Source organism: Dendroctonus ponderosae, unplaced genomic scaffold (assembly GCF_020466585.1).
Source record: "Dendroctonus ponderosae isolate FM_Combo_2020 unplaced genomic scaffold, Dpon_F_20191213v2 Dpon_F_20191213_3, whole genome shotgun sequence".
NCBI classification, from domain to species: Eukaryota; Metazoa; Arthropoda; class Insecta; order Coleoptera; family Curculionidae; genus Dendroctonus; species Dendroctonus ponderosae.
Window position 1 is genome coordinate 14,143,952 of NW_026018508.1, and position 12,026 is coordinate 14,155,977.

The 12,026-nt window shown below is 35.7% G+C and overlaps 4 protein-coding genes across 6 annotated transcripts in view; 2 read left to right on the forward strand and 2 right to left on the reverse strand.

Annotated features, from left to right (window-relative positions):
• Positions 1–5,000, reverse strand: part of LOC109537347 — a 9,369-nt gene extending 4,369 nt beyond the window's left edge. The window contains exon 1 of one of the 3 annotated variants that reach the window (XM_019904011.2): positions 4,712–5,000. Coding sequence is in view for 1 of the 3 variants with exons in the window: in XM_019904010.2 (XP_019759569.1) it covers positions 1,820–1,886 (67 nt within the window). In the remaining 2 variants the exon portion in view is untranslated. Of the gene's footprint in view, positions 1–525; positions 1,169–1,819; positions 2,502–4,711 lie in introns of those variants that run through there. The other 2 variants (XM_019904010.2, XM_019904012.2) reach the window with 2 other exon arrangements.
• LOC109537352 (ankyrin repeat domain-containing protein 39) overlaps positions 1–8,774 on the forward strand; it is a 9,881-nt gene extending 1,107 nt beyond the window's left edge. Inside the window, exons 2-4 of the mRNA XM_048665180.1 lie at positions 7,869–8,096; positions 8,153–8,287; positions 8,486–8,774. Of these exons, the coding sequence (XP_048521137.1) occupies positions 7,898–8,096; positions 8,153–8,287; positions 8,486–8,637 (486 nt within the window). The 5' untranslated portion in view covers positions 7,869–7,897 and the 3' untranslated portion in view covers positions 8,638–8,774. The remainder of the gene's footprint in view (positions 1–7,868; positions 8,097–8,152; positions 8,288–8,485) is intronic.
• LOC109537353 lies at positions 5,040–7,752 on the forward strand. Its single transcript, XM_019904021.2, has 2 exons — positions 5,040–5,805; positions 5,868–7,752. The coding sequence occupies exons 1-2, from the start codon at positions 5,613–5,615 to the stop codon at positions 6,020–6,022; spliced, it is 348 nt and encodes a 115-aa protein (XP_019759580.1). The 5' UTR covers positions 5,040–5,612; the 3' UTR covers positions 6,023–7,752.
• LOC109537346 (putative ankyrin repeat protein RF_0381) overlaps positions 8,762–12,026 on the reverse strand; it is a 4,425-nt gene continuing 1,160 nt past the window's right edge. The window contains exons 3-11 of the mRNA XM_019904009.2: positions 11,545–11,660; positions 11,336–11,488; positions 11,111–11,278; positions 10,979–11,056; positions 10,727–10,902; positions 10,472–10,662; positions 10,227–10,420; positions 10,028–10,173; positions 8,762–9,973 (exon numbers count right to left, since the gene is read on the reverse strand). Coding sequence (XP_019759568.1) covers positions 9,752–9,973; positions 10,028–10,173; positions 10,227–10,420; positions 10,472–10,662; positions 10,727–10,902; positions 10,979–11,056; positions 11,111–11,278; positions 11,336–11,488; positions 11,545–11,660 — 1,444 coding nt within the window. The 3' untranslated portion in view covers positions 8,762–9,751. The remainder of the gene's footprint in view (positions 9,974–10,027; positions 10,174–10,226; positions 10,421–10,471; positions 10,663–10,726; positions 10,903–10,978; positions 11,057–11,110; positions 11,279–11,335; positions 11,489–11,544; positions 11,661–12,026) is intronic.

The window sequence follows — 12,026 nt, forward strand, 5'->3', positions numbered from 1 at the left end:
GAGAAACATGCAAAACGGGACAGAAAACATGAAATTTTGCAATAATCTTGCGCCACCCTTGCACAAAACGACGATCATTTTTCTAATTTCATAGACAACAGAAGACTGTATTTTTAATAAGCTGGATCCGCCCCTGGGTTTGCAACTGCACTCACATTGCACGGATTGATATTGTGTTAAGAAACGGTTTAGTTGTAAAGATTGTAAGGCCATAATGATATTCAAGACCGCACGTCACTGAACTATTTAAAATGAACAACAGCATAACAATGAGTATTTTTTAAACAATTAATCGATTAATGTAAACCGTACTTTTTGAACAACCGTTGGATAATGCAAGGAAACAATGAAGCACTTTCGAAAAAATGTAACGGTACTATAAGTGATTTTCTCTGGAACACGCATCTACTGTACACAGAAAAGCTAGATTTGGAATCATGTAATGCATCAAAACTAAAGAACTTTCGACTATTTTACAGCAAAATTCATATTTTAATCTAAATTTAAAAAATGCTGCAAACTTACCAATACGTAAATTTCAACAATGTTATCCTGTAAGTCTGATTTCGTTTAAAAAACGCACGTCGTTGACGAACTACAACACCATTTTAAGCGATAAGTTTTATTACGTGTCTGTCCTGCTATGCACCTCTATAGTAGCCGCTTAGTAGTTAAGTAGGTGCCTAACTTAAATAGATTTATAGATTATTTAACCTTGAATACCAGCCATCTAATTAAGTATTGCAATATTCCCAGAAGTGTAGAAATGAACGAATTTTCTTAGTTCGTATTTTCCTTGGGTTTGTGCGACTTGAGGAAAAAAATGTTGATCGAAGGTCAAAAGTCCTGTAATCATTAACCTGCACCGTGTGCTTCAGACACATTCGGAGAAGATATTCTTGCATTGCAGATGATTGAAGGAAGACTACATTAGCTTCATGTTTGCTAAATTAATAGTCTGTTTAAATCTTTAAAAAACTTTGCTTGGGCTTAGGAGTAAAGCATAGGATCAGTTGTTGGAACTTCTCGATATCCCGTCCTGTCGATCTGATTTTGACCAAATACGGTTCACTAAAGCTTTCTATCCTGTCAGAAGCAAAATATCCATGTTTTCGGGACCTCCAAGTTGAAATTGGTGTAGGTTTTGCGAAAGAAGCTTCAAAGTAAGGCGCAATTTGTCAAATGCTTGCTATTCTTGACAAAAGCTATGTACCTGATAATGGCAAAAAATATCATTGCCGCTTTGACTTTTTATCAAAAATTTGTAGAAGGAAACTTTTTTAATGTAAAAAATGTTCGCAATTTGAAGCAAAGATCGTAATTTTCCTTTTCGAATGCTTAAGAGTTTCAATAGGCCAATCAAACGTGGGACCATTTCAAATAATGCTTAATAGCGAAGTTGAAATTCGATTTTTAAAAAATTTCAACATTTTTCTGGCACTCCAACTAAGCCCCTATTACCCCGTAAAACGAATGATGCCAATTTTGAATCAGTCTGCACTTAAGTAAGGTGAATGTAAATTGTTTACTTTTTACACACTGAACATCGTCGAAACCATGTACCTACTGCAATGTTAATCTGTAATCATTTTAGTTTTTATGCGTCTCTAACTATTAAAATTGATCAGGGAGTGGAAAAACCACAGAAGTCGATAGCCTTTTGTATGATTAAAGATTTGTTGTTGCGTTTACAATGAGGTGTGTAATAATAATACATACACACTATGGAATTCTAAACAGATAATAAATTTAAAGTGTTTTAAACGTTTTTAAATACATGTAGGTACTTATGGGTACGTTATTCCATTGCTACCCTCACCTTGAATCTCATTAAAGTTTTGTTGGTCTCCATAAGGATTTGTGAGCTGAGTGACCTCAGCTTCCATAATGGTAAGCACTCAATCAGGAACACCCCACTGTTTAAATCTAACCCTACGCTACCTACAGGCTTGGCAAGAAGCAAAGAAGAACTTTATTAATTTCACATAATGTTGAGGAATTTTTATGCATCTGCCCTGCCAAACGGTTCACACAATGAGACAATGCTCGAGTTTCGGTTATAGAAGTTTGTTTTCACACTTAAAGAAATTTGGGCTGATTTTCTGAAAACCATCAGTACTTCATAAAGGTTTGCTTGGCGCTTTGGCAAAACACTCGCTTAAGTCAGTCATGGAAAAACCGTCCTGGCTCAACTTCACAGTTAATTTTCTTTTTATCAGTCTAACACGGAATTGCGCATAACCCGTATATCGCATACATACTTCGTTAAAATTCACTAATTTTCACTTTTTGTCGCATTATCAAATGTAAGTGACATGGAAACGCACTTTGCCTTGACCGTAATTTACTTAGTAAAGCTTCTTGCAAATAATGATGAGCAGCACGGCGGCAACTAAATGACTGACGGCGTATATTCACGTGCGACGCCGACTATTTGTGTGGGCGACAGACGCCGCGGCGCTTTAGCAGTCGGATTTATTCATGGGTTAATAGGAGTTTTGTCGACTTTATACGTTGCTTTAAATTGAATTCTCATTAATAAAAGTTCGAACATACGGGGGAGCTTGAGCGTAAACAAGTAAAAACTATTGGTTTGGGTAATGGGGGGATACGGTTCATTCAAACGTATTTTTTTAAGGTTTATCTGAAATCAAAAGACATTTTTTTCATCAACACAACAACAACTTCTGTGTTTAGGGTTTTTTTTTTAATAAATGATCTATCGTGTGTGTCAACTTTTGGACTAAGATTTGCAACCCAGGAATTTGACATTTCTTTTGGGACACCTCCATTTTTTTTTGGCATTAATAATAATTTGCTACTCACATCCGTAATAGTAGTTTTTATTCGAATGAATGTAAAAGTGCCATTTTTCCATCAGAAATGATGATCAAAAAGAAGCACTTTTCTTTACTGTTCATTTGTTTTACTTTTGCGCACGGACTTTCACGCACGTGTGCGCAATTGTAAATCTGACAAATTGGACGTGTCACTGTCATAAAATATTTTGAAGTATTTTCATTAAAAAGTAACCGACAGGATTTTTTAATGTATTACGTAGGTTTATAGAGAACTATTGATCATACGTTAAAGTTTACTAACAATTTGTATATTACAACTTTGTTATAAGTTCAGGCTCAAAGTCGTTCAAATGGTCTATTTTTCTGCGCTCGCCGATGTTGCCACAAGCAAACCCCGATTTTTTTAAAGATCGCAAATTTTATGCAAATTATGCATCTCATACAAACGCCATACCGTGAAAACAGAACTTGAATTTTCAACACTCATTGTTTCACTTGTATATGCTGACAAAATAACGCTTCTCAAAAATTACAAACGCCAAAACATGACAATTTCAAAAATGGCATTGACATCAAATTTTAAATATGAAGTTGACGGCTGTCATTTTTGGCTGTTTTTATTTATTATAACTTAAAATAAAAAAATAGACCATTTGAACGAGTTCAGACTGAACTTGTAACAAAGTTATAACCTAAAAATTGTAAGTAAATTTTAAATTATGATCAATAGTTCTCTATAAACCTAAGTAATACATTAAAAAATCCTGTCGGTTACTTTTTAATGAAAATATTTTATGACAGTGGCATGTCCAATTTGTCAGATTTACTTTTGCGCACATGTGCGTAATAGTCCGTGCGCAAAAGTAAAACAAATGAACAGTAAAGAAAAGTGCTGCTTTATGATCATCGCTTCTGATTGAAAAATCGCACTTTTAGCTTCATTCGAATAAAAAATGTATTATAATCATACTATACTTAATTCAGTCGTTCATTGCACTTTAAGTACAAACCAAATGAAATTACCTCGAAAAAACAACATTGCTATTTCAATAAACATTTTTTATAAACCAGCCGGTTTATTTTCGCCGACCTCTTTATTTTCACTTCCACTTACAGCTAATCTTGTGTCACACTGTGATTTAATAAGGGGTGAACGTTCCGTCTAGTCTGAGTTAAAAATAACTGTCTTTTCAAATAAAAGCACAAAAAATTATAAAACGGAGCCAAATATAATAAGGGAAGATGTTTTTTTGGGCCACTAAAATTCGTTTGATGTCTAGTCCTTTACGGCTAAAGGCACATCTGGCATGAGCGTTCAAACGCATCATAATTAAGTTTATTTAACAAATAAATAAGAAAACATTGTTTCAAGAGAATTGAAAATAGTCATAACAACATGAGTGAGGAAATTCGAGTAGTGTTGACCCAGAAATCGGAATTTGAATATCAGACACTTAGGTGCAAGATTTTGCCAAAATTTCATGTTTTTCGTACCGTTTTTGCTCATTTCTCGGAAGCGAAAAGAGCAAGAACGCTCGTTTTTACATCAGTCCATAGGGAACCAAATTACCTTTTTGGAAAGTGAACTATCAATCTCAAAATGTTGGCAGTTTTCTCAAAAAAATGCAAAAAATTAAAGAAGTTTTAGATTTGCGTGTTTTTTTTATCCTTGCTTGTTTGTTACATCATTTTACTTGGTCATTTACCCAGTGGCTCTGCTAATTATCACCTGTATTAAAATCATTATATTGTGATCTCTATACACTTTCAAACCGTAACCCCAGTTATTTTATGGATACAAAATATTTAAAAAACTGGAACATGTGTTCAACCGTGATGCATGCAATGAACACTAATCACTCGAAGCTCTTAAGCAAGAATATCTATTTAAAAAAATTATGAATTCTTACCCTTACATCATATACCATTTTAGAGCAGTCACAGGATACTGTTTAATAGCGAGTAGTCTGTGACTATATTGCAGATTATTTGCTATAATTTAAAAGTTGTGGCTAAAGAAAAACTTCGATTGGTCCATCACTAAATATCACACACGAAACGAACAATAGCCCCTAATAAAATGTATTTTATTGACTTGTATCAATACAAACATAACGTTGAGATAGGGCTAAGGGCTATGTTTTAGGGTCGCTAAAACCATGCGCACAGAACATACCCCCAGGGGGGATATTTTGTGATGTCAATAACAAGTAACCATAGATAAGTAACGTGAACAATACAACAATTTATCCCATCGACATATATTCGGCATAAGGCGATTGTGTTGGCAACATGGCCAAAGTGTACAACGTCTTTTCTAGATTGTGCTAGATTAGAGATCGCCATTACGAAGCATTTGAACGTCTCTGTCAACTAAATTTTTTTGTTTCGACGGTTTTCTGTGAGAATTTCTTGGTGAGTTAACGCACGAAACACACTAACTCGAGTAGTTTTTCAGTCGAATAATTGTTTAAGTCGTTGTAAGCGTTTTAGGCTTAGAGACTTGGAACCGCGAATATCCAATAGAGGTAAATTTCCCCCAGAACGACCTTTCACGTGAGCACAAACTATCGTCAAACGTGTTTAACCGAATCAATAAACAATTTCCCATCAATTTTTCCATTAAAGCGTAGGTGGAATAAACAGTTAGGTTTCTGGTTAGGTTAGCGTGGTTATAAAACTTGTTTTCCGCGTGTTACACTAGAAAATACGCATATCAATGGGCTCGGCTATTTGTGAAAAAAGTTGCTTAGTTCTGTTTGCAAACAAACCGAGATAGTGATCAGGAGATAACTGATATCAGTTATCCAAATGCCATACATTCTAGTCAGAGGTAATCTAGCTGCATATGGCCAGAGATATCCTTGGAGGGTGTTGGTCTCGGGGCTGAAAGCTGGAGATATTGAACAGCTAAATCGGTTTGCTTCTGGTGGTTACTGTGACGACTCTACTATTGTATACATGCAACACCCTTGCGTTATTCTTACAGCATTGGAAGTTCTAGGTACCAAGTCGTATTTAATTACATAATTGCCCCAAAATATTCCATCTAAAATTCCCTTACAGGCTATACTGTGGTGGCTTCATCAAGCACAAGTGTAAAACAAGACTACAACGAGTATATGTGGACTATGAGAAGAGAGTTTGCTGAGCCTGATCCTGCCACCATATCTCCAATTAAAGAGTCGGAAAAAGCTCCACTAGAGAAAGGAGAAGTGTAGTAAGGCTTCCTACCCCGCTAGTAAACCAGCACAGAAAACAAGTGTCAAATAACCACTTAGCACCACTATGGAAATACCCGCGAGCCTTTTAATGTCTTCAGGAACCTATGCTTATGTAGCAGTAAAAGCTTCCGTCCATGCCTCAGACAGCTCAGTGTTTGGCCTGAATGGCGATGAAATCAAAGCTCTAGTAAAACGCTTTTCTGACTACCGCAAGGGTGTCATTAATGGGGTTTTGCTCAAAGCCTGTCCATTGGATGTGGTCAACGCTTTGGGGCAACTTGGCTATCGAGTGGTTGCCACCACGGGAGAAGCCGAAGTAATTTGGACCATGCAAAGAGATCTTTAAGTTGACTTCATCAGCACAGCTAAATCGCTAAACGAGAAGAAAACTGCTTTAACTTGAGAACTTGTACTGTACAGATTTATAAAATCAACGGAAAATTGCACATATGTGAGTTCCATCTTGAAGACAGCAATGAAGTATTCCCTTCAAGTGAAAGAATATTTTATCAATACGATACCTTTACGTGATAATCTCGTTGTTGTGAACAGTGGAAAACCGCCTTTTTCGTCAAAACGTTTTGTAAAATTAAATAATTTCGAAATGTAGGGAATAACTTACACCGTGAATTCCGTGGCAATAATACGTTTCTTCTTGCAGTTTAGCTCTTAAAATCGCTTTCACCCGCTAGGAAATGCACTAATAATAATTAAATGTTAACTTAAGATATTGTATATACTTTCCTGACTGTGTTTCAATTCCAAATCAAATTCATTCCTGCGTTTCAGTCATTTCTTGTCTCTATTTATCTATCAACATACCAAATTTTTGCCGAGCAAGAAAATGCATGCCAAGGCTTAAAGCAGCAACAACGCTACACATAAAAACTGATGATGGTGGAAAAATACACCGAAACGTATTTTGATAAATAAATAGAGACAATAAATGACTGAAACCGAGGAATAAATTTGATTTGAACTTAAGATATAAAAAAGCTGTAAGTATTGTACAACTACAACAAAGAATTTGCACGGAATTCACGATGCTTCTCTCAACTGTTTTATCTAATATAATATTTCATCGCTGTGAATCGCTTCAATTTTTACAACACTTTTTTGGTTTTTTTCCCAGAAGTGACTCTTTCATATAGTAGTGCGAAGAATATTTAACAAAATTCAGCAAAGCTGGATTTGATTTAAAAAAAAATGCACGATGTTCAGCCGTTTTCTTCTTATCGATAGATCAAATAGCCTTGCCCGATATGTAATTACAATTTTACTAGATATAGCTTGAGTTTACCATTAATAGGGTAGCAATTATTTACACACATGCAAACATATACATAGTAGAAAATAAAATTGTAAACTATCAGATATTTTCATATATTAGCTTTGATACGTAGAGGCAGTTTGTAATAACGTTCCAAATATGGAACAGTAGGTATATTTAGTAATATTTTAACAATTACATGACATTGTCCAATACCAATAGAAAAATGTTTGCATCCTCATAAGCATTGATATTGTGTACTTACCTACTTATGATTTATTTAGTGGTTTGATTTTATGTATGCTGCACGCTGTGATTGTCTTGTAACTGATATTATATAAGCTCATTGATATGGTTTTTGTCCGAACTTTGTTATACGAAAGTTGTGCATCTAATTAAGAATTTATATCACTGAAACCTAGAGGCAATAAATTAGCGAGCTTTTATGACAATTGGATATCATGGAAAATATCTATTCTACCTCAATTTATGCTGCTTCAGTTTTTATTTTACGACATCTACATACTCCATTGATTATTGTCAAATATAATTTTTAATATATGATTGCTAAAGATACCAGAAAATCATTCATTGGCATAGAAATGTCGCAAAGTGACCTGTTCCGACGCTTCCCTCCTATTGGATATGTTTGTCAGCATCATCGTAAACCTGCTACCCAATCTCTGGATGAAATGGAGTTTGAAAAAGGGATATGGGGTCATTCGCTATATGGAGATCTGGATGAACTGAAAGCATGCATTGATAATGGCAAATATACTGTTGACCAACGGGACTGCGCCGGTAGATACGATTAATTTACCTCACAATAGTGAGTGAATTCTATTTAAATGTTCCAGGCTACACAGCTTTACACTATGCTGCCAGAAACAATCATCTCGATATATGTGAGTATTTGGTGAAAAAAGGTGCTGATGTTAATGCGGTAACCAGAGCAGGAAAAGCTTCAGCTTTACATCGAGCAGCTTCTACAGGTATGGAATATTTACGACTTACAAAGTGAAACTACATTAACTCACCATCTTGACATTTTCATTCAATCGGCAAATGTTAAACAACTAAAAAGGCAATTACTAATCGAATAAAGTCGAAGTCAAAATAAAACATAAATAGGCAAATATTTGTAGCATATTCAAAGAACGTCTCAATCGTTTTCAAATTATGATTTTTAGGGCGAAAAGAAATCGTTCTTTCCCTTCTTCATAAAGGAGCGAATCCCGATCTGGAAGATGCTGATGGAAAAACAGCATTACGCAGAGCGTTGGATAATAATCATATGGACATTGCTGATATACTCGAACTTTTCCAACCTTCTCCACTATAATGTCCCTCCCATATCCATTAATATTGTTTCCTTTAAGCTAGGATTATTATGTGAAGCTCACATCACTTCCAGGAAGAGGCATGGAATAACAAAAATGTACGTGTATGTATAAGTAAAAATTAAATGCTTCAAAATTGCTTATTTATTTTCCTATCGCATAAAGTACAAGGAAAACAAACGAAATTATTTGAAACTTGCTCGTAAACTGAACGGTGGTACATTCACTAATATTAATGCAAATGTGCTTTGTTTCCTAGAATACCTAAGAATACATTTTAAGGGTGCTTCTAAAATCCAACACAATTTCCATTTGCATCTCATTTTTTGTGTGTTTGAAAATCATTTAAAAAATATGCAAGTAGACAGAGTACATACATATTTCCAAATTTTTGCCTGCTTAAAATTTGTACTTTTGGACTAGAGATTGATATAAGTAATACTGAAGTGATACAAAAAAGTGATTAGAGTCGAGTAGCAATTGGAAAAATGGGACACATTTTGTCTAAATAGAGAATGGGCATGGGTGACCTACAAAACTGCATTCTCTAGTAATTTGATCTTGGTCGTATAAAATCATAAATATGGGTTTTATAAGACAGGCCAAAAAAAATCTAAACGCACACATTTTACTTCATACTGGTGCTTTTACTGTTAAATCACTGTAGTGCTCGTTTTTATTTAAAAATATTGAAATCACATGTAGCTATGAACACCAGTATGAAATAAAATATTCTATAACGCTTTAAACCTCCAGACTTTTAGGGCCATAATCATCCAAGTGATGTAAGTGTAAATTACATTTGTAAACATAGAAAAATTCTTCGTTATCCGTCGCTAACAAAACCGTCTGACTAGCATATCCGAGATCTTAAACATTAAACAACCAATTGCAGTTTATTGCCAATAACGATACTAATCTAAAATAGTTTGATTGCAGTGTTTACCCAGGAACTGCCTTGATAGTTGAACTAATTTAATATTCTCGTGTACAAGTAATGGAAATTGAAAGCAGCTTTGGCAATTTACTGCAATTAACGTCTAATCGTTTAGGAACAGAAATTATATCTAAATTATTAGAGATCACAAAACATACTTTTAAAGGCTCGCCTAGTATCTATTCCAAAATTTCCAGTGCTACGTATTTATGTAGAATGGTGGGCAAAGGTAAATTTCGGATTTTTGCTAACAGTTTCTCAGATCCAATTTTATTCCTTATAACTATCCTACATACCTCCCTAAGATGGAGTGGATTTGATTTGACGTGAACAATAAAATCGTAGGTCTCGTCATTGGGGCCCTTTCTTAACTTCTTGGGGTCGTGTGTCATATCCCTGAGCTATAAAGTGAACTTGCTAACGAATTAAGCCGCATAGCGAATCAATTGACTCACATTAAAACCAGCGTAAACAGCGGCTTTGCACAGCTCCAAAGTTCCGTAGCGTTGCGAAACACTCAACACATCCCAGCATACTTTTTCATCTCTTATATTAACATCAGCCCCGTGCCTTATCAGGGCTATTGCAGCGTAGTTGTTGCCTAAAATTAATTCTCACGCAAATTTCCTTACACTTCTATACAAACATCTATACCTAACACAATTGCATGTAGCAATACGGTCCCTTGGTAACTAGAAGCATTCATATTCGCACCACTATTGACCAAAATATCTATCAGCCGATTAACATTGCCCTCTGAACGCACGTCTTGACTGCAAACATGTAAAGCCGTCTTACCATCGATAAGACTCTGAATGTTAACATCTGCGCCTTCAAATAATAAATACCTAAAAGGCCAATGGTCAGATTTATCCAACTGAGAATCATGGCAAACCTACTTTAAAATCAAAACGTTTTTCCTAGAACAAGCGGTCATAATTGGGGTGAATCCATTAGAATCTCTACTATTGATCATGGCACCTCCTTCAATCAAAGCCATTGCCACATCCAGGTTGTTTTGAGTTATCGCTTTGTGCAGTAGATGGTGAGAGGGAATTATTCTGGCTCCATGTCGCAACAGTAGCTTCACCTTTAAGTGGAATGATTTTTCCAACCGCACAAGTTTCAAAGGCAAATTATTTGAAAACACTCACTATACTGGCATTTCCGTTATACACAGCCAAGTCCAACGGCAACACTTCTCCAGGCTCTTCGTTATTCACTAAAGATCCTGCCTCGCATAAAATTCGGACTGCCTCTTCATCACTTTGCCTTACGGCATAATTCAACGCCGTTCGATCCTCAGAATCCAAAGAATTTACGTTGCAACCTGATGAAAATTAATTTTTGATTTAGTGAATTATGTGGTCAAGTGGTCTCCTGAATCAACAAAAATCCCTTTCTACCTGCTTCTATTAGCGTTCTCATCATGCAGTGATGCCCCATCTTGGCTGCAATATGCAGTGGTGATTGCCTATGTCTCCCTAAAAAAATTCGATCAAATCGTCCAAAAGAAAACTGGCCAAACCCACTCTTACCTGCCAATACGTTGATATTAACACCTTTCCTCATCAAAAAGCGCACCATATTACTATCGCCCCTTGCTACAGCTTTATGTAGACAACTAAAGCCATTCTTATCATTCTGGTTCACGCTCAACTCTCTCCCAAAGTTCTCAATTAAATATTCAATCATTTCCACCGATCCTGCAAGTGATGATAAGTGAAACCCACTTCACACACTTTGTGTAGTAGAGTTCGTACCGGAGTTTATCGCATAGTGTAAAACACTTTGCCCATGCTGGTCCAGTCGGCTGAAATCCCGCTCTGGAGACTCCAGAAGCACTGCGGTTCGATTTAAAATGCTCGCATACCATCTGTATAGGTCTACAGTGCTATCCTCCACAGGTTCAGGGTCTAAGCAATCACTTCATTTATCAAGCAAAATAACACTTATTGATAAGATTAATTACCCGCATTGAAATTGGTTCCGTCATTTACTTCCAAGTCCCATTCCAATTCTTCCATTCCTTCAGGGGTTGGTCCATCTCCAAATTCATTCTCTTCCTCTCTAGTAACGACAAAATATCTGTGACAAAGGAAAAATTTATATTGTTTTACTTTCAAAACATTCTTGTATTGTATTGGATTTTTTAGGCACACTTGTCCTAATAAGTACATAACTTGTCAGTACACTTTCGAAAAATTTATATTGTTTTACTTTCAAAACATTCTTGTATTGTATTGGATTTTTTAGGCACAATTGTCCTAATAAGTACATAACTTGTCCCAATAAGTACACTTTCGAAGAGCCAAATTTGCGGTTTTCGTTCGGGGGCGGATCCAGCTTTAAATTCAGTGGGGGGGTTATGTAGAAAAAATACAGTCTTCTGTTGTCTATGAAATTAGAAAAATTATCGTCGTTTTGTGCAAGGGTGGCGTAAGATTATTGCAA

Coding starts and splice junctions, on each gene's coding strand:
- LOC109537353 (XM_019904021.2), top strand. CDS start 5,613: ATGCCATACATTCTAGTCAGAGGTAATCTAGCTGCATATGGCCAGAGA. Junction 5,806..5,867: donor TACAGCATTGGAAGTTCTAG/GTACCAAGTCGT, acceptor ATTCCCTTACAG/GCTATACTGTGGTGGCTTCA.